A 17,839-nucleotide genomic window follows, 5' to 3' on the forward strand; every position below is an offset into this window, starting at 1 on the left:
GTGGTCTAGGCTTTACCTGAAGGACAGCCTTTGTTAGCGTTAGTTAGGTTAGCTCACGACACCACATGTCTAGCAGGTCAAAGGCAATAACTCTGGCAATCAGTTTTATTTGTAAGCACATGCGCTCCTGTAGTTTTATAGAAACTGATGGATACAGACATGAGAGTGACGCTGGGACCCAGAGACACAATGAGTGAGATGGCAGGATTTCAGCGAAACCTCACACACTACAGGGGACAAAAAAAAAAAGAACATTTTGGAGAGATAATTAATGTAGTGCCAACTGTCAGACAACATAAAGACAGTAGTGAAGTGCTTTGAAATTAATTTTCCTTCTTTACAGAATCAAACCCAGGCTACGTTAATGTATTTTAAGTTTAACTGAATTGATCATTATTGATAAGTGCTGGGTGGCACGGTGGTGTAGTGGTTAGCGCTGTCGCCTCACAGCAAGAAGGTCCGGGTTCGAGCCCCGTGGCCGGCGAGGGCCTTTCTGTGCGGAGTTTGCATGTTCTCCCCGTGTCCGCGTGGGTTTCCTCCGGGTGCTCCGGTTTCCCCCACAGTCCAAAGACATGCAGGTTAGGTTAACTGGTGACTCTAAATTGACCGTAGGTGTGAATGTGAGTGTGAATGGTTGTCTGTGTCTATGTGTCAGCCCTGTGATGACCTGGCGACTTGTCCAGGGTGTACCCCGCCTTTCGCCCGTAGTCAGCTGGGATAGGCTCCAGCTTGCCTGCGACCCTGTAGAACAGGATAAAGCGGCTAGAGATAATGAGAGGAGATGATAAGTGCTGAATTGGATCATGTTGGTGCTGAACCGAATCATGTTAGTAGTGCATTAAACTAAAAAATCAAATCCATGTTCAAACCAGATCATATCCATGCTTGAATCAGATCATGTCAGTGCAGAACCAAATCATGTTAGTAGTTCATTAAACTCAAAAAACATATCCGTGCCTGAATCAGATCATGTTGGTACCGAGTCGAATCATGTTAGTATTTCATCAAACTCAAAAATCATATCCTTGTTGAAACCAGATCAGATCAGTGCTTGAATCAGATCATGTCGGTGCCGAGTCGAATCATGTTAGTATTTCAAACTCAAAAATCATATCTGTGCTGAACTGAATTGTACCGATGCCCAAGCAAAGTATATTGGCACTGACGGTCATCATATTGGTGCTGAAACCGATCAGATCAGTGCTGAATTGAATCGTACTGATACCCAAGTGAAGTAAATTGGCACCGATGGTAATCATATCGACAGTGAATTGAATCATATCGGTGCTGAAACTCATCATACTGGTGCTGAATTGAACCATATAGGTGCCTAACTAAATCATGTTGGTGCTGAACCAAAATCGCATCAACGCTTAATCAAATCATGTCGGTGCTGACTGAGACACCAAGAACTCATAACGTGTAAAATTAAGACACAACTTGCATTAACTCTTAATTCTGCCACCAGTGAAACCTAACTGCTGACGTGCTTGAGGAACCTAAACACACTGTCGCATCACAATCAACACAATTTCTCAGAGGGTTTAAAAATAGCCACGCTAGCACATTTGGATAAACAGATAATCACTGGCCTTCCAGGACATAATGCTAAAAAGATCTGGATAAGTTGATGCAGGAAAGTCAAGAAGTCTCCTGAATTTGATAAACAACACCTAAAGGTCATTTCCTCAACGGAAAGAAATGAGTTAAGATAGGAAAATGGAAAAGACTTTTGAGTCTAAATTTGAGATTTTTGGATCTCCGGGATGTCAGAAGAGGAACTTCTGGGACACACATTGAGTTCAGTGCAAAAGTTTGCACACCCTGAATACAAAAACAAGAGCGCAAACTATACGCTTTAGATGTAAGAAAAGAAAAAATGAGCGCATGTTAGAAAATTAATCATTAAAATGATCAGGTTAGAAGTTCTGAATAGGACGGCGATAAAGTTTATTCATGTGCATGTCCATCTTTTGCATTCATGCACCTCTTTCATATTTTCTGGATAGGTTTTGGATTCTTTTTTTTTTTGGTTACAGATTTGCCTGATGACTCCATGTGGAGGATATGAAGGATAAGTTAAACTTCTCATCAATTAGTGTATGTTTCAGTAAACTAAGCTTTGCTGTTAATTTACCCTTAAAAAAAAAAAAGTGTTATCTTAGCATTTGGAGTATCAACTGACTCGTTGCAAGTTTCTGATGCATATTTATCATTAACATTTATTCTCTTCTTCTTCTGGCTGCTCCCGATTAGGGGCCGTCACAGCGGATCTTTCGTCTCCATTGCTCCCTGTCTTCCACATCCTTCTCTACCACACCTGCCACTTTCATGTCCTCGCTCACCGCATCCATGTATCTCCTCTTTGGCCTTCCTCGTTTTCATTTGCCTGGCAGCTCCAGCCACAACATTCTCCTTCCCACATGCTCTGCATCTCTTCTCAGGATGTGCCCATACCATCTCAGTCTCATCTCTCTTAGCTTAATTCCCAAGCTCTCCACATGTGCTGTCCCTCTGACGTGCTCGTTCCTTATCCTGTCCAACCTTGTCACTCCCATCGCAAACCTTAACATCCTCAACTCCACCACCTCCAACTTCGCCTCCTGTCTCTTCATTAAGGGTATGGTCTCCAATCCATACATCACAGCTGGTCTCACTACTGTCTTATACATCTTACCTTTCACTTTTGCTGGGACCTTCCTATCACAAATGACTCCCGAAATCCTTCTCCAGCTGCTCCACCCTGCCCGCACTCTCTTTCTCACCTCACTATAGCAGCCCCCATTTTCCTGCACAGTTGACCCCAGGCACTTGAATTCACCAACTTTCTTTACATCTACTCCTTGCATCTTCACTACACTCTCATCCCCATTCTCATTGATGTACATGTATTCTGTTTTGCTACTGCTCACCTTCATTCCAATGCATACCTCCATCTCTCCAAACCCAACTCAACCTCCTTTCACCACCTATCACAATATCATCCGCAAACATCATGTTCCATGGTGACTCTTGGCTCACTTCATCCATCAAGCTATTTATCATCAACATTTATGCGAAACGTAAACTGATTATCGAATCATGGCATTTTTTTAAAATGAATTTTCCACGAAAGGTTATTTACCATCATGTGTATTCAAGACAGGGATTAGATTGTAGAAAATGTCAATTCTCATGATCAAATCCAATCTGACGCTCATTCAGCGATACCCGTACCCAATATCAGATCGTACCAAGACTCCAATCTGCAGATGTGACGCGGTAGATATTTACACACAATTCAAATAAATATTTCTGAGAAAAAAAAAAAAAAAAAAGTCTTACACTTCCAGGTGACGTGTCATACTCACAATTCGGCTGAATACTTCTGCGCTCCTCCAATAAAACCGTACTTGTCCGTCTCTCTGGAGGCTGGGAAGCCGTTGAGCTCGGAGTCTGAGGCCAGAGAGCTTTCTCCATCATCTCCGTAATCTCCAAAATGACTGCCCACTGTGTGCAAACTCACCGTGTCCAACGTCTGATCACCATTCTCAACATCAGCCATCATTACGCTCACCGTTTAGGCCATCAACTTCTTTTTGTTTAAGAAAAAATATATTTGTATTAAAACCCAGAGACTGAATAAACTGCAAAGCCCAGGATGCTATGAGTATAAGAACAGAGGTGATGCCTTTTATGTGTTACTATGGAAAAATTAGTGCCAGGTTGTTGGGTTTTTTTTGGTAATATATAAACGATTTTATACAGTACAGTGTTCTTCAGAAATTTTTTAAAAAGTTGACATTATTATTTTTTAAATTTAAATTATATTATTTTTTAAAAACTAAATTAAATCAAAACAAAACCAGATTTACACTAATAGCCTATATTAAACTGAATATACAGACTACATATTAAAATAAATCTGATAAAATTAATGTTTAAACCCCAAAACGTGAATCATTTCACACTTTTAAAAGTTGAACATATAAAGTTAAAGACTAAAAAGCAACATTTGAAGTTTAGTGCACATTTTTTCTTCTCAGGAAATTACCTGTCAGGTTTGTGAAACTACTTTTATTAGCAACAAGCTAACCAGACAAACTAGCATAACGACGTGTCATTCACTGTAACGTTAGCCAGCTAGCTAAGACGATTTCATTAGACAGTTACGCAATTATCAAATGATCATTATTATTTTAAATAACGTTGGAAATATTCAGCATGCAATATTTGTCCAGATATAAACGCTATTTAAGTTGTCATGTTATTATTTCCTGATCTCTTCACCACACAGCTGCTCGAGCTCGCAAGCTAACTTTATCTCGGCTCGATAACTTAGCCTGCTAACGAGTTTCATTCAACTATGAAAACACAAACAGCATCACCTCATCTCAAAATAAACACTTATAGCTACCGAAAGCTGGTCTACGACGCGGGAGTTTACTTTAACGTTCCCGTGGACAATTTAAAAAAATAAATCCCCAAACCACTTCCATTAAAAAAATATATATACACCCGAAATGTCATATTCGTAATATACCACAACAAGAATTATTTTCTTCCCACCCACATTATGTAATATCCAACCTCCTGATCTAGGATTGGCCAGTGCGTTCCCAGGTTCTGAGTTCTGATTGGTTAATAATGACACACTCAAGCAAGACGGTTGACAATCACCAATGCGACTGGAAGAAGGCGGGACTTTCTGAATGTGGGTGTGAAACATAGCCAAATCCACAAGTATTTGACAGATCTGCGCATGCGTATTGCTGTGCTGCTTCCGTTCATGCATTAAAGAGGGTGGAGGATGTTTTTAAAGTTTCTTTTTGAAAAAAAAATATATATTTGTTTAATACGTTTTTTTTAAAGAGACAGGATATTTTCAAAGAAGAATACATGCAAGCTCAGAAGTGTTCAGATATTAAACCATACAACTTAGAAATTGTTTAAAGTTAACGCAGTTGACTCGGCGGTCACGTGCTGCCATCTAGCGACAATTTTAAGAAGATGAATCGAATCAAGTGATTGAGTGAATCAAATTTAAATGGTTATTCTGCATTTCAAGCACCATGCACACACAGATTGATGCATTAACTCACACATAGAGGACATTTAGTGTAGCCAGTCCACCTACTGGCATGTTTGTTTTTGTTGGGATGAAACCAGAAAACCCTGAGGTTTTTGTCAATATTCCACATGGCCCTGGGGAATATTGATAATAAAAAGTTGAGTGTGTGATGAGGTTAGAAATCAGTCAACATTTAGCCTGATAGCAAACGTATATGCAGAAGCATCTAGACCTCAAACTAGCCTACATTTGAGGTAAAGGCAATTTGAGGTAAATTCTATGAAAATTTGATGTTCTCCAAACCGTTGTTTTAATGACAGTCACCCAGCATTCCCTCTTTGACAGTTTTCAAAATTGTGTAAAATTACCTGTCTATTCGTGGCATTTAAGAATAATCCACAGATTGTTTTTTCTTTCAAAAATAATTTTTTTCTGGATCAAAAACTAAAAAGAACATAAATGTGCTCATATATTTTAGTTAAAATGTCAAGTCAAGTTTATTTGTATAGCGCTTTTAACAATAAACATTTTCACAAAGCAGCTTTACAGAATTTGAACGACTTAAAATATGAGCTAATTTTATCCCTAATCTATCCCCAATGAGCAAGCCTGTGGCAACAGTGGCAAGGAAAAACTCCCTCAGACGACATAAGGAAGAAACCTCGGGAGGAACCAGGCTCAAAAGGGAACCCATCCTCATTTGAGCAACAACAGATAACATGACTATAACATTAACAGTCCTAACATAAAGTCAGCTTCGTTGATGCTATAAACCCCCCACCAACGGAAACCCGAGCACAAAACCGTTCGACAACCGCAGTCCCAAAGTCAGCAAGTCAACTGCAGTCCTAAAGTCAGCAAGTCAACTGCAGTCCTAAAGTCAGCAAGTCAACTGCAGTCCTAAAGTCAGCAAGTCAACTGCAGTCCCCAGCCACAAAAGCACCACTGCAAGAGTCCAGAGCGTTCTCCAGGCGCGACCCCCAACTGTCCACATGGGGCCGTCCTCCACAGGAGCGATGTGATGAGACTCCAACCAGACACAGGGCACCAGGATGGATCAGGCAGGTCCGAGGAGCAGAAGAGGTCAACATCTTGATCCCAGGACCAGGGGTGTAGTGGGCGTGGTACGCAGGGGTACGCCGTCCACCCACTTCTCCCGAGGTGAGATTAAAAAAAAAAAAACTGTCATTCAATGGCCTGAGTTTATACGCTCTACAGTAAGTGACACGTGCCTTTGTGCTCATCATCAATGCCCCCCCCAATCGAACGTTACGTAAAACGTAGCGACGCAAAGTAGAATGCATTCTAAATGCAGCCGAGATATTAGAATTATGTAAACGGTTGACTCCGCCATCTGTCGGTTTAATGCTTCATGATCTTTGAAGTTCTAATGCGATTTTTGCTCAGTATAGGCCTATGATTTTGAATAGCCTAATAATAACAGTAGGGTCTCTCTCCCTCTGTGTGTGTGTGTGTGTGTGTGTGTGTGTGTGTGTGTGTGTGTGTGTGTGTGTGATTTCCGGGCGTTCATGGTAGCAGTACCGAGAGGGCAACAGAACTGATATAATCACCTGCTTGGTCATCCTTACACGGATAATTTCACCACATACTGTATTATATATATGATTTGAAATTCATAATCTTTGTGGCCTTCCTGTTGAGTGTTTTGTTGTACATCCAAAAAGGTGAAATGACAATAAATTTAAAGAAATACTCAAGTCTTTAAGAAGGAGTGCATGGTAGGGCTTAACCCAATGGCTGCATGTCATGTATTTTGTATACGCAGATGCCTCAGTCGCGCCAGACTAAATGCTTGATTTATTCGATTGGTGCCTTTTATAATAAATTTCAGCCCATTGCTGGTTTGTATGCGATGTGAGTGAGTGACGTGACTTTTTTTGAACTTCTGGACACATGCTGTAGCTGTGGCCACGGCAGTAAGTAGGCTAGTAAAAATTCCGAATGCAGCTCGGCTCAAATGAACATGAATCGAACATGAACAAAGGTGTTTGTGTATCATAATTTCCAATATTTTGGTTTCACGCCTGATAGTCCATGTTAAACCTATGCAAGGTTTATGTTGAGTTCCAGCAGCAGAGTGGTGCTGTCTACGACGATGCATTCGGAAGGAGAAGGCGAATTTGTTCCTCTTTAGCCATTTCGGCATATTTATTGGAGACAAAATAAACCGCGGCTTTTCGCCATAACAGTTGGGCTGTACTGACAAACACGAATGAAAATTGCACACATAAAAATGTCTGGAAAAAAGTGTCTTCTTGTGCCCTCTTGTGTTGTTAAAAGAACGTAACATTTATACAAATCATTCATACCAATCATAGGCGACCAAACAAAGGCTACCGCTTCTGACATGATATCAAATCGATGACGTCACGAATCGCGTACCCCCACTTTAAAAATCTCCACTACACCACTGCCCAGGACCAACATGTAACTCAGAGGGACCTATTTATTTATTTATTTATTTATTTATTGGGGGGGGGGCAGAAAAAATGCAACAGGAAGTACATTTTTAAATAGGATGAATTTTTATCATTTCCAATTTGACAATTGAGATTTTTTTAAAATCTTGATACAATTTTTTTTAGCATTGATTATAGTCTCATCTTTATCTACTGTATCTCTTATGTATGTGTGATCACCACAGAGGAATCTTGACACGTTTCCTCTTAATTGAGGAAGAAACATCACATGTGTTTACTCATGTAGCTAGCTAGCTGAAGCTAGCTGAAATGTTAGTACATTCTGATTACAGGTACTTCCTGTGAAATTGGCTTCCCTTCTTCCTTTTCACCTTCATCTGATGAGCATTCATATTTTAAGTCAAAAGTTATATTCATGAAAATGTATCATTCGCCATGTCCACTGATGATGTCTTAGCATGTTACTCCACCGATCAAATTAGTGGACCAGAACTAACTGTTGTATAATAAGGCACAATATAAGGCACAAGAACTCAAGAAAGTAGACTATAATATGTGTTTTGCATGGATGTTTATTAACAGAATACAACAGCCTTTAGACTTCCATTATAATTGAGTTTTGACTGAACTATTTGACTTTTTTCTGGTCTTTCTTCAAGACAGGAAAACTTGATGAAATTCTCATCTGTCATAATTCCATATAAACTACAGGCGGGGTAGAAGGTTAGAGTATTTCTTTAATGATGGTTATTGTTATTGAGATACATCCTTCTCCCCACCACAACACACACAAACTCACAATCCAAATTCTAAATTCACTTTTTTAAATCAACATTTTATAGCCAATAGACAGATCAACCTGTTCATGTTCAGGTATATTATTTGTATTTTCTTTACGATTCCTCTTTCTCATCACCGTGTGTGATAATGTAACAAAGAGATTTGTAGTCGATGTTTCCGGACACATCGATTGGGGCCAAGGAAAAAGCCTGCTCCACCTGGACAAGACATGAAAAAAAACCAACACAAAATGCCATATTTAATTCTAAAGTAAAATAACTCCAGCTAGATAAAGTGTTAAGAGAAATTGCAGTTATCTCTGAGTTTCAGTTTGGTTTTGTGCCAGGCAAAGGAATGAGCGATGCCATCTTCATTGTAAGGCAGTTGCAGGAAAAGTATTTGACTAAGGAGCGTAACATATATTTTGCGTTTGCGGATCTGGAAAAGGCGTTTGATCGCGTGCCTCGTGACATGCTATGGTGAGCCATGAGACGCATTGGCATCCCAGAATGGATCGTGAGAACAGTTCAGGCTATGTACTGGCATGCTACAAGCAAGGTTCGGATAAACAATTCCTTCAGCGAAGACTTCGATGTCAATGTTTGGCATGCATCAAGGATCCGTCCTCAGTCCATTTCTTTTTGTCATTGTACTGGAAGCCTTATCCCGTGATTTTTCAACTGGTGCACCTTGGGAGCTACTCTATGCTGACGACCTGGTGATCGCTGCTGAGTCCCTTGATGAGCTCACTGATAAGTTTCTTCTGTGGAAAAGTGGCTTGGAGTCCAGAGGACTGAGAGTCAATATGAAGAAAACAAAGGTGATGATATCTGGCCCTAACCTTAATACCTTGAGGGATTCTGGTAAATATCCCTGTGGCGTCTGCAGGAAAGGTGTTGGCCGTAACTCCATCTTCTGTAATGATTGCAAGCACTGGGTACACAAGAAATGGACAAACATACGTGGTAGGCTATCTGCTGTTCCCAATTTTAGATGTGACCGTTGCCTTGCACGTCCCATTGTCGGCAAGCAATGCAATCAGGTGGCTATTGGCACTCATGAGCTTGACACTGTTGACTCTTTCTGTTACCTTGGTGACAACCTATGTGCTGGTGGTAGCTGTGAGCTTGCCACTATAACGCGAACTAGGTCAGCCTGGAAGAAATTCAGAGAGCTCCTGCCCCTCCTGTCATCTAGGAGTGTATCTTGGAGCATTCGTGGCAGAGTCTACAACTCCTACATTCGTAGCGCAATGCTATATGCCTGTGAGTGCTGGCCAATTAAAAAGGAGGATCTCAGATGCCTGGAGCGTAATGAAAGAGCTATGCTGCATTGGACGTGCCACATTAAGCCGGGTATCAACACCAGTACTGAAGACCTTTGCCAGAAGTTGGGCCTGGCTGATCTCTTCTTGGAGATCAGATACAGGCGCCTTCGATGGTTTGGCCACGTCCATCGCAGCTCCCAAACCATCAAAGACATCACAAACCTGCAAGTGGCTGGGAAACGGAAGAAGGGTCGACCAAGAAAGTCATGGAAGGAGTTAGTGGTTGCCGATTTGAAGGACTGGGGCCTTTTGGCCAGTGACGCTCTAGATAGAGACTATTGGAGGAGGAGGCTACAAACTCGCATGTACCGTCTGGCGCACTAGTAGTGTTTCAAACAGACGTAAAAAGGATAAACAATAATCCAATGTACTCCATTGAGTGTCTTTCCAGTCATGCTCTCTTTATATCCAGGCTTGTTTTTTCTTTTACCATTTTAATGTCAGCCATGACTTTTGACGTGGGAAGGCAAAGACACTTGCCATCTCCAGTTGAAGCTGCTAGACAACTGGGATGTCAAGCATAAAGCCAGCAATTTAGCTGGCTACCACAAGCTACAATAGCAGAGGAGTCTTAAATTATACCTTGTAAAAACTTAGTAACAGTGTAAACTAGAAGGGCACATGGTAGAATGCATTCCTGTGCCAAGACACATATTATCAACATCAAAATCAAATCACTTGGACCTAGGATAATACTAAAGCTGTATACCAAATTTTGTCCAAATCAGTTCAGTACTTTTTGAGTTATGTTAGGAACAGGGAAAAACAATCCTAGATCCGCACACATTTCTGAATCCTGGATTCAGAAATACATACCTGGATTTGCATCAAAATCTAATGAATTGTTCCTTGGCCCATGACTCACCTTCCCTCCAAATTTCATCAAAATTCATTCAGTACTTTATGAGTTACATTGAGAACAGGTAAAAAAAAAAATCCTGGATTCGCATATATTTCTGGATCCTGGATCCACATACATATCTGGATTTGCATCAAAATTGAATCAATTGTTTTTTAGCCCATGGCCCACCTTTCCTCCAAATTTCATCAAAATTCGTTCAGTACTTTTTGAGTTATATTGGGAAGTCAGACTAACTAACATGAAAACATAACCTCCTCCAACAAAGTTGGCAGAGGTAAAAAGGCAAACTTGTTAATAATGTCCACTTTTTCCTCAGATATGCTGTTAAATTACACCACTGCATGTGCTGCTAAACCACATCAGATGGAATAACATTCATTCTAGGATGCTAACTGTATTTTTTAATACACATATGCTATTTTTATAATTATTTAATTTTAAAAAATACAATGCAATGTAATGTTAGAGTGTCTTTTTAGAAGGTATAGTAAAATTTCGTGAAACAATTGTCGCAAGAGAATTTAGAGAAGAATGGAAAGGAGCCATTTCGGAGTCGAAAGAGTTGACTCTTTTTAGTGAACCGAGCCAAATTATTTGACTCAGTGAAAATTCTCATCACTACTTATCACATGGTGCAAGTGGAGATCTAATAATTTATTACCGAGCAGAGGTTGTTGTCTTACAATACAGATGTATTTGCATCACACATTATATTCAAGAATGGTTGAATAAAAGACATTGTACCGAGTGCCGACTTCACTGAGATCCAAATTAGCAAATGAGCTACCATGCGGTGTTGCTGAAATGAAAATTGCACACAATTTTTGGTCATAAAAAGTGTTTTGATAGTAATTCACTAACATCTGAGGAAAATGGTGACATTTTTTGGGTTTTGTCTTATTTCAACTATCACTCTAATTACAGTTACTTCATAGTTCCGTGCTAGTGAGTCAAATTGTTTTCCTCAATCACTAACAAGTATTATGAATAAACTTGAAGGACATCTCGAAAGCATGCTATGAAACCACAAGAGCAAACAAACCTCTTCTGCTGTGAACTTGTCTGCCTGGTTCATCAGAAGCCTTCTGAACCTGAGGTGGGGGAAATGATACCTCATCAATTCTTCACCTCAGACCTATATCAACTTTTTAAAAAAATGCTTGGCGTTTGAATAGAAATAAAACTTCTATGATTTGCGTACTCACTCATCCTTTTTGACAAAGCCGGTGCTGTCAGGGTCAAACAGTTTGAAAGCATTGAGAATGGTGTCCTCTGGGTCAGTACCTGTACGGACAAATATTGGTCAGGTTTAGACGAGCCCTAATGGTCAATTATGTACCATAATAATTAACACTTCAACTAGCACCACATGAGTCATTTTATGGGTAGCTTTGTGTTACTGAGGTAAAAAATCAAAAACTGAACAGTTTTGCAGTATAAAGTATCTTATACCACAGCATGATGTAAAGATCAAATCTGATTGGTCAGAAAGCATGTATTATTTTCACACAACAGTGCGGCCTGGAATGTAGTTCCAGCTGTAACATGAACAATACGTTAATATTTATGCCCTCATTTTAATACATTATTGTTTCTCTAATAACAGCTCATCCACAGGGACTTGTATGGCAGCTGCTCAACATAATCTAAGACCAATAACAAATTGATTTAAAAAAAACACGTTTAACAAAATAAATAAGATATAATGTCTTCTTCTTGAGCCTTCGTGACTAGTGTCATATAGTGCCTTTACAAGCCTTGACCATTCCTTTCTGTCATTGGCAATCGTTACCGCTTCTTCAAATGTGATGGAACGTCCTTCTTGGTCTCTGATAACGCTGTCTTTCCATCTCATTCTTGGTCGACCAGGCCTTCGTGTTTCGAATGGGTTCCAAAAGAGGAGTCTACGGGTAATTCGGGAAGGTGCCATCCTTACTATGTGGCCAAACCATGTTAGTCGTTTCTTTCATAGTATGTTTATCGCTGGAGGTTGGTTAGTGCATTGGTATAATTCCTTATTGAGATGTAGTCCATCCAACTGATATTGGGAATTCTTCTCAAACAACAATTATAAAAGGACAAAAGACGTTGTTCTTCCCTGATGGTTGTGTTCCAGGTTTCTGCACCATATAGAAGAGTGGTGGTAACTACTGCTTGGAAATTTTCCAAAATTGATCAGTTCAGGATGGAGGAATTGGGATCAAATGCGATACTATTTGTCGGCTGTCCCTGGCTTGATTAACTTGTCTCTTAGATGTTTCATAACAATAAATCCAACTACACTCACCAGCCACTTTATTAAGAACACCCATACATCTACTGTTTGATGCAGTTCTCGAATCAGCCAATCCCTTGATGGCAGCACAATGCATCAAATCATGCAGACACAAATCAAGAGCTTCAGCTAATTAATGTTCACTCACATCAAACATCAGAATGGGAAAAATCGTGATCTCAAAGTGTGACTTTCTTTCACTGTGGCATGGGTGTTGGTTTGAGCCAGATGGACTGGTTTGAGTATTTCAGAAACCGCTCCTGATCTCCTGGGGTTTTCACACACAGCAGTCTCTAGAGTTTACACAGAATGGTGCGAAAAACAAAAAACATCGAGTGAGTGAGTCAGCAACAGTTCTGTGGGTGGAAACAAATGCCTTGTTGATAAGAGAGGTCAGAGGAAAATGGACACATTGGTTCGAGGTTTTTTGCCAGGAAGGATATAGCTACTCATAGCAACTCTTTACAACCGTGGTGAGCAGAAAAGCATCTCAGCATGCAACAGCAGAAGACCACATTGGGTTCCAGTCCTGCAGCCAAGAACAGGGATCTTAGAATCAAGAACAAGTTCCTATTAAAGTGGCCGATGAGTGATAAACCGTTAAAATGTGTGCTGTTTCATACATTCATAAATTAAACATTGTAGTCATTGACAATCTCCATGGTACAGTATAAGTGGAAAAACACACTCCAGATGGTGCTATTATACCCCCAGAAATAATGGACTTTGGGGTCGGGGTGGTGGGGGTGCATTAATTTTGTATAACAGCGCAACCTCATTATTACTTATTTAAATGCCAGTTTACTTTAACACCACTTTAAAGGTAGTTTGCTTTTGCATTTAGTATAAAATGATCTTTTTTTGTTTTGTTTTTTTCATACCATTAAGTTTTTCTCCAAAGAGAGCGAGGAAGACAGTGAAGTTGATGGGGCCTTTACCCTCAGCCAACATGGCGTCCAGTTCCTCATCGCTTACATTCAGTTTTCCTTCAAGAGCAAGAGAGAACAAATGAAATACAAGAGTCAGGTTCATTAGTTGTGAAATTGATATAATGTTTTTCTTTTTTTTTCTGGTCAGAAAAGCATTGGTTATATGCATGTTTTGTGTTCAATTCATTCTTAAAGGTGTAGTCTGTGATTTTGGGAGAACTTAGCATAGCTGTAGCTAACCTAAAATCCGTACCCACAAAACACATGCATGTGCAATGACCCGAAACCCTGAGTGTGCACTCTGAGGGAACAAAGTTCAAATATTCAGCAATTAAGAGATCTGTTCGAGTTAAAGTTGAAGTTAAAGTTTTTGTTGTCTCTCTAGAGGACCCGTCAAAAGTTCTATGTTGAACCCAACAACAATGCGGAGTGATTTCTATTGAAAGGGATTCCAAACCCTTTTTAGAAGCTAAGAACCCTGAACAACGTCTTGTAGAGCCGTCGAAGAACCCTTATGGCCCTTTTCCACTACCCTTTTGCCGCTTTTCCACTACAAACGCGGCTGAGTCGGGCTGAGCCGTGCCGTGCTGAGTCGAGCTGAGTGGGGCTGTTGGAGTTGCATTTCGACTACAACCGCGCTGAACCGTGCTGGCTGGAAGTGGGTGGACACATTGGGTGGAGTTAGCGAAAGTGGGTGGACGTCAGGTGATGTCGTTAAGCAGCGCAAACAGTGACATCAGTGATCTTTTAAGTGGTAGTCTCACGACCCGGATAGTAAACAATAAACATGGAGGACATGAAGTCGTTAGTGTTGCTGGTCTTGGTGCTGTGGCTTGTTGTCACCGACAACGCGGACAGATACTGGCAAGAGCGTATAGATGAGGCGAGGCGCATAAGGCTCCAGAAATTCTCGTAATTCTTCTCCTTCCGGGTTTGCGGTGTTTACAGATCCCAGCGCGCTCGCGGGGCGTGTGGGCATGTGAGGACACGCCTCCTCACCAATCAGTGCACAGGGGAGTGTCTGCTCACGCCCCCAACCTCACTCGGCACGGCTTGGCTCGCTTCAGCCCCACTCCAAAACGGTGCGAGTTTTAGGGGCTAAGCAGGGCTGAAACGAGCTGAGTCGTGCTGGTTTTTGGTAGTCGAAACGCGAGCCGTGTCGGGCTGAAGTGAGCTGAAGCGAGCTGAAGTGAGCTGAAAAATGGCCCTTTTCCACTACCCTTTTTCAGCTCACTTCAGCTCGCTTCAGCTCACTTCAGCCCGACACGGCTCGCGTTTCGACTACCAAAAACCAGCACGACTCAGCTCGTTTCAGCCCTGCTTAGCCCCTAAAACTCGCACCGTTTTGGAGTGGGGCTGAAGCGAGCCAAGCCGTGCCGAGTGAGGTTGGGGGCGTGAGCAGACACTCCCCTGTGCACTGATTGGTGAGGAGGCGTGTCCTCACATGCCCACACGCCCCGCGAGCGCGCTGGGATCTGTAAACACCGCAAACCCGGAAGGAGAAGAATTACGAGAATTTCTGGAGCCTTATGCGCCTCGCCTCATCTATACGCTCTTGCCAGTATCTGTCCGCGTTGTCGGTGACAACAAGCCACAGCACCAAGACCAGCAACACTAACGACTCCATGTCCTCCATGTTTATTGTTTACTATCCGGGTCGTGAGACTACCGCTTAAAAGATCACTGATGTCACTGTTTGCGCTGCTTAACGACATCACCTGACGTCCACCCACTTTCGCTAACTCCACCCAATGTGTCCACCCACTTCCAGCCAGCACGGTTCAGCGCGGTTGTAGTCGAAATGCAACTCCAACAGCCCCACTCAGCTCGACTCAGCACGGCACGGCTCAGCCCGACTCAGCCGCGTTTGTAGTGGAAAAGCGGCATTAGAGATGCCTCATTGTCCTAACTGGTAGATTGTTGGTTGTCAAAATGATTTTTTTTCTTTTAGTTCTTTGAGTTACAGAGTGTGAGGTGCCACAGAGAGCAGATATTTTATTGATAAATGTCATAATTTAAGCTGCTTTGCCGAATACAGTATTAGGAACAATTTATTTTACTTCACAAAAAATATGCAAGATTATGTAATCATACCTAATTGTGCATAAGTTTCCTTCAGGTCTGATTTCTTAATCACACCATCTCGGTCCTGATCAATGCAGCCAAAAGCCTGTAAATGAACCCATGAGGATATTTAATATTTATAATTTGTATAGACAGTCCTGTGTAAAAGTCTTAGGTACATGTAATGTAAAGAAATGCTGTCGACTAAAAATGGCTTAAAAATAATGAAATGAAATGTTTCACCGTTAAAAAAATACTATAAACAGTAAGCAGTAAGCCATAATAAATGAAACAAAGTCAATATTTGGTGTGAGACGAACCTTTGCTTTAAAAAAAAAAAGTCGCATTCTCAGGTACAATTAGGTTTTACTGAGCATCTTGCGGGCGGCACGGTGGTGTAGTGGTTAGCGCTGTCGCCTCACAGCAAGAAGGTCCGGGTTCGAGCCCCGTGGCCGGCAAGGGCCTTTCTGTGTGGAGTTTGCATGTTCTCCCCGTGTCCGCGTGGGTTTCCTCCGGGTGCTCCAGTTTCCCCCACAGTCCAAAGACATGCAGGTTAGGTTAACTGGTGACTCTAAATTGACCGTAGGTGTGAATGTGAGTGTGAATGGTTGTCTGTGTCTATGTGTCAGCCCTGTGATGACCTGGCGACTTGTCCAGGGTGTACCCCACCTCTCACCCGTAGTCAGCTGGGATAGGCTCCAGCTTGCCTGAGACCCTGTAGAACAGGATAAAGCGGCTAGAGATAATGAGATGAGAGATGAGATGAGCATCTTGCAGAACCAGCCACAGTTTTTCTGGACACTTTGACTGTCACACTCACTTCTTCATTTTGCACCAAAAGCCAGTAGCCTTAATTATGATTTCTTTTTTAATCTGAAAAGTGCTCTCTTGTGACGTAATATGCTGCTCAGATACAAACTTTTTTTTTTCCGTAACATTTAATTTTGTGTTGGAAAACATACGAACATTTAGAACTCTAAAATGTTTTTGTAATGTTTTGACTCGATAATGTAGAAATCATAAAATAGAAATCTAGAACAAAGTTTGTATGAAAAAAAATACAGTGCCTAAGACTTTTGCACAGTACTGTATGGTTTGTACTGTACAGTATAAAAATAATATACTCTTCTATTTATATAGCTATAATAGACTTGATAGTTATTATGGTAAATATGCATCACCTCTTTGAACTCCTGAATCTGTGACTGCTCAAACATGGAGAAAACGTTCGAGGAGGCCCGCTGGGCATTCTTTCTCTTCGCTGCTGTTTTCTTACTCGCCTGGTTAAATAAAGCAACGATTTAAAGCACAAATGTCATTTGAATTATAATTATTATTATAAATGTCGTGATCATTTTATAACTCAGTATCACAGGCATCTACTTACAACTTAAGATATTCAAAGAGTACTGTATTAAATGACATGTTGGAAATGATTTAGCTAATAAAACTACTAGTAGGAGCTTTTGAAGCTGGTTTGTTAAGAATATTACTTTTAGGCAATAGTAGTTTCTTAAAAATGTAATCAATGTAGAAATACGATTTTCTCTTATTTCATTTAATTTGTTGCCGTTATCAATTCAGATATAAAATGGTTTGAAATTTCACTGGATGGTAACATGAAAATGGTGCATACTCACCATGTCTGCTGGCTCCTGTGTATGTGTGTGTTTGTGCTTGTGTGTGTGTGTCCGGGTCAGCGGAGCTGATAGAGGCTTTATGTATAGCTCACCTTATCACTGGGCTCTTTATAAAAAGAATTCATTCCCTCTCTGAGTCCCCTAAAAAGGACAGTTCGAGGGCCCGAAAACAGGAGCCTTGATAAGGGCCTAAGTAGCTGGATTCCAGAGAGAGAGAGAGAGAGAGAGAGAGAGAGGGAGTATTTATATTACACGTAATGGAATCTTTGAAGTTATGTAATGAAATGAATAATTTTTAGTTTCTTTATTGTGTTTTAAATATTTTGTATTTATATCCCAGCACTGCTGAATTGTCAAATCTGACTGGCCAGAAGGTACTGATTAATTTTCTATAACAACAGCTTGGAGAATATTGGTTGTAACTCAAATAAAAGGTTCATATTAATGCACGCGGCGGCACGGTGGTGTAGT

General features: G+C 40.9%; 2 protein-coding genes across 4 annotated transcripts in view; both read right to left on the minus strand.

Moving 5' to 3' along the window:
• The window catches only part of tbc1d10aa (TBC1 domain family, member 10Aa), a 43,105-nt gene extending 38,569 nt beyond the window's left edge, over positions 1–4,536 (minus strand). Inside the window, exons 1-2 of one of the 3 annotated variants that reach the window (XM_060931290.1) lie at positions 4,397–4,536; positions 3,351–3,574 (exon numbers count right to left, since the gene is read on the minus strand). In XM_060931290.1, the coding sequence (XP_060787273.1) occupies positions 3,351–3,547 (197 nt within the window). In that variant the 5' untranslated portion in view covers positions 3,548–3,574; positions 4,397–4,536. Of the gene's footprint in view, positions 1–3,350; positions 3,884–4,033 lie in introns of those variants that run through there. The other 2 variants (XM_060931291.1, XM_060931289.1) reach the window with 2 other exon arrangements.
• Positions 4,537–8,384: 3,848 nt separating this feature from the next.
• Positions 8,385–17,530, minus strand: myl7 (myosin, light chain 7, regulatory). Its single transcript, XM_060930679.1, has 7 exons — positions 17,461–17,530; positions 16,910–17,008; positions 15,759–15,834; positions 13,617–13,721; positions 11,666–11,744; positions 11,503–11,551; positions 8,385–8,489 (listed from the first exon to the last, which is right to left on the minus strand). The coding sequence occupies exons 1-7, from the start codon at positions 17,491–17,493 to the stop codon at positions 8,385–8,387; spliced, it is 546 nt and encodes a 181-aa protein (XP_060786662.1). The 5' UTR covers positions 17,494–17,530.
• Between the last annotated feature and the right edge of the window lie 309 nt (positions 17,531–17,839).

The sequence above is a fragment of the Neoarius graeffei genome, chromosome 10, assembly GCF_027579695.1.
Source record: "Neoarius graeffei isolate fNeoGra1 chromosome 10, fNeoGra1.pri, whole genome shotgun sequence".
Classification (NCBI taxonomy): Eukaryota; Metazoa; Chordata; class Actinopteri; order Siluriformes; family Ariidae; genus Neoarius; species Neoarius graeffei.

Excerpts from the sequence above, each read along its gene's own strand:
- myl7 (XM_060930679.1), bottom strand. The coding sequence starts at position 17,493 with ATGAATTCTTTTTATAAAGAGCCCAGTGATAAG. Across the intron at positions 13,722-15,758 it reads GGAAACTTATGCACAATTAG|GAAAACTGAATGTAAGCGAT; the intron begins GTATGATTACAT and ends TTGCTCTTGAAG. Across the intron at positions 11,552-11,665 it reads GGCTTTGTCAAAAAGGATGA|GTTCAGAAGGCTTCTGATGA; the intron begins GTGAGTACGCAA and ends CCCCCACCTCAG.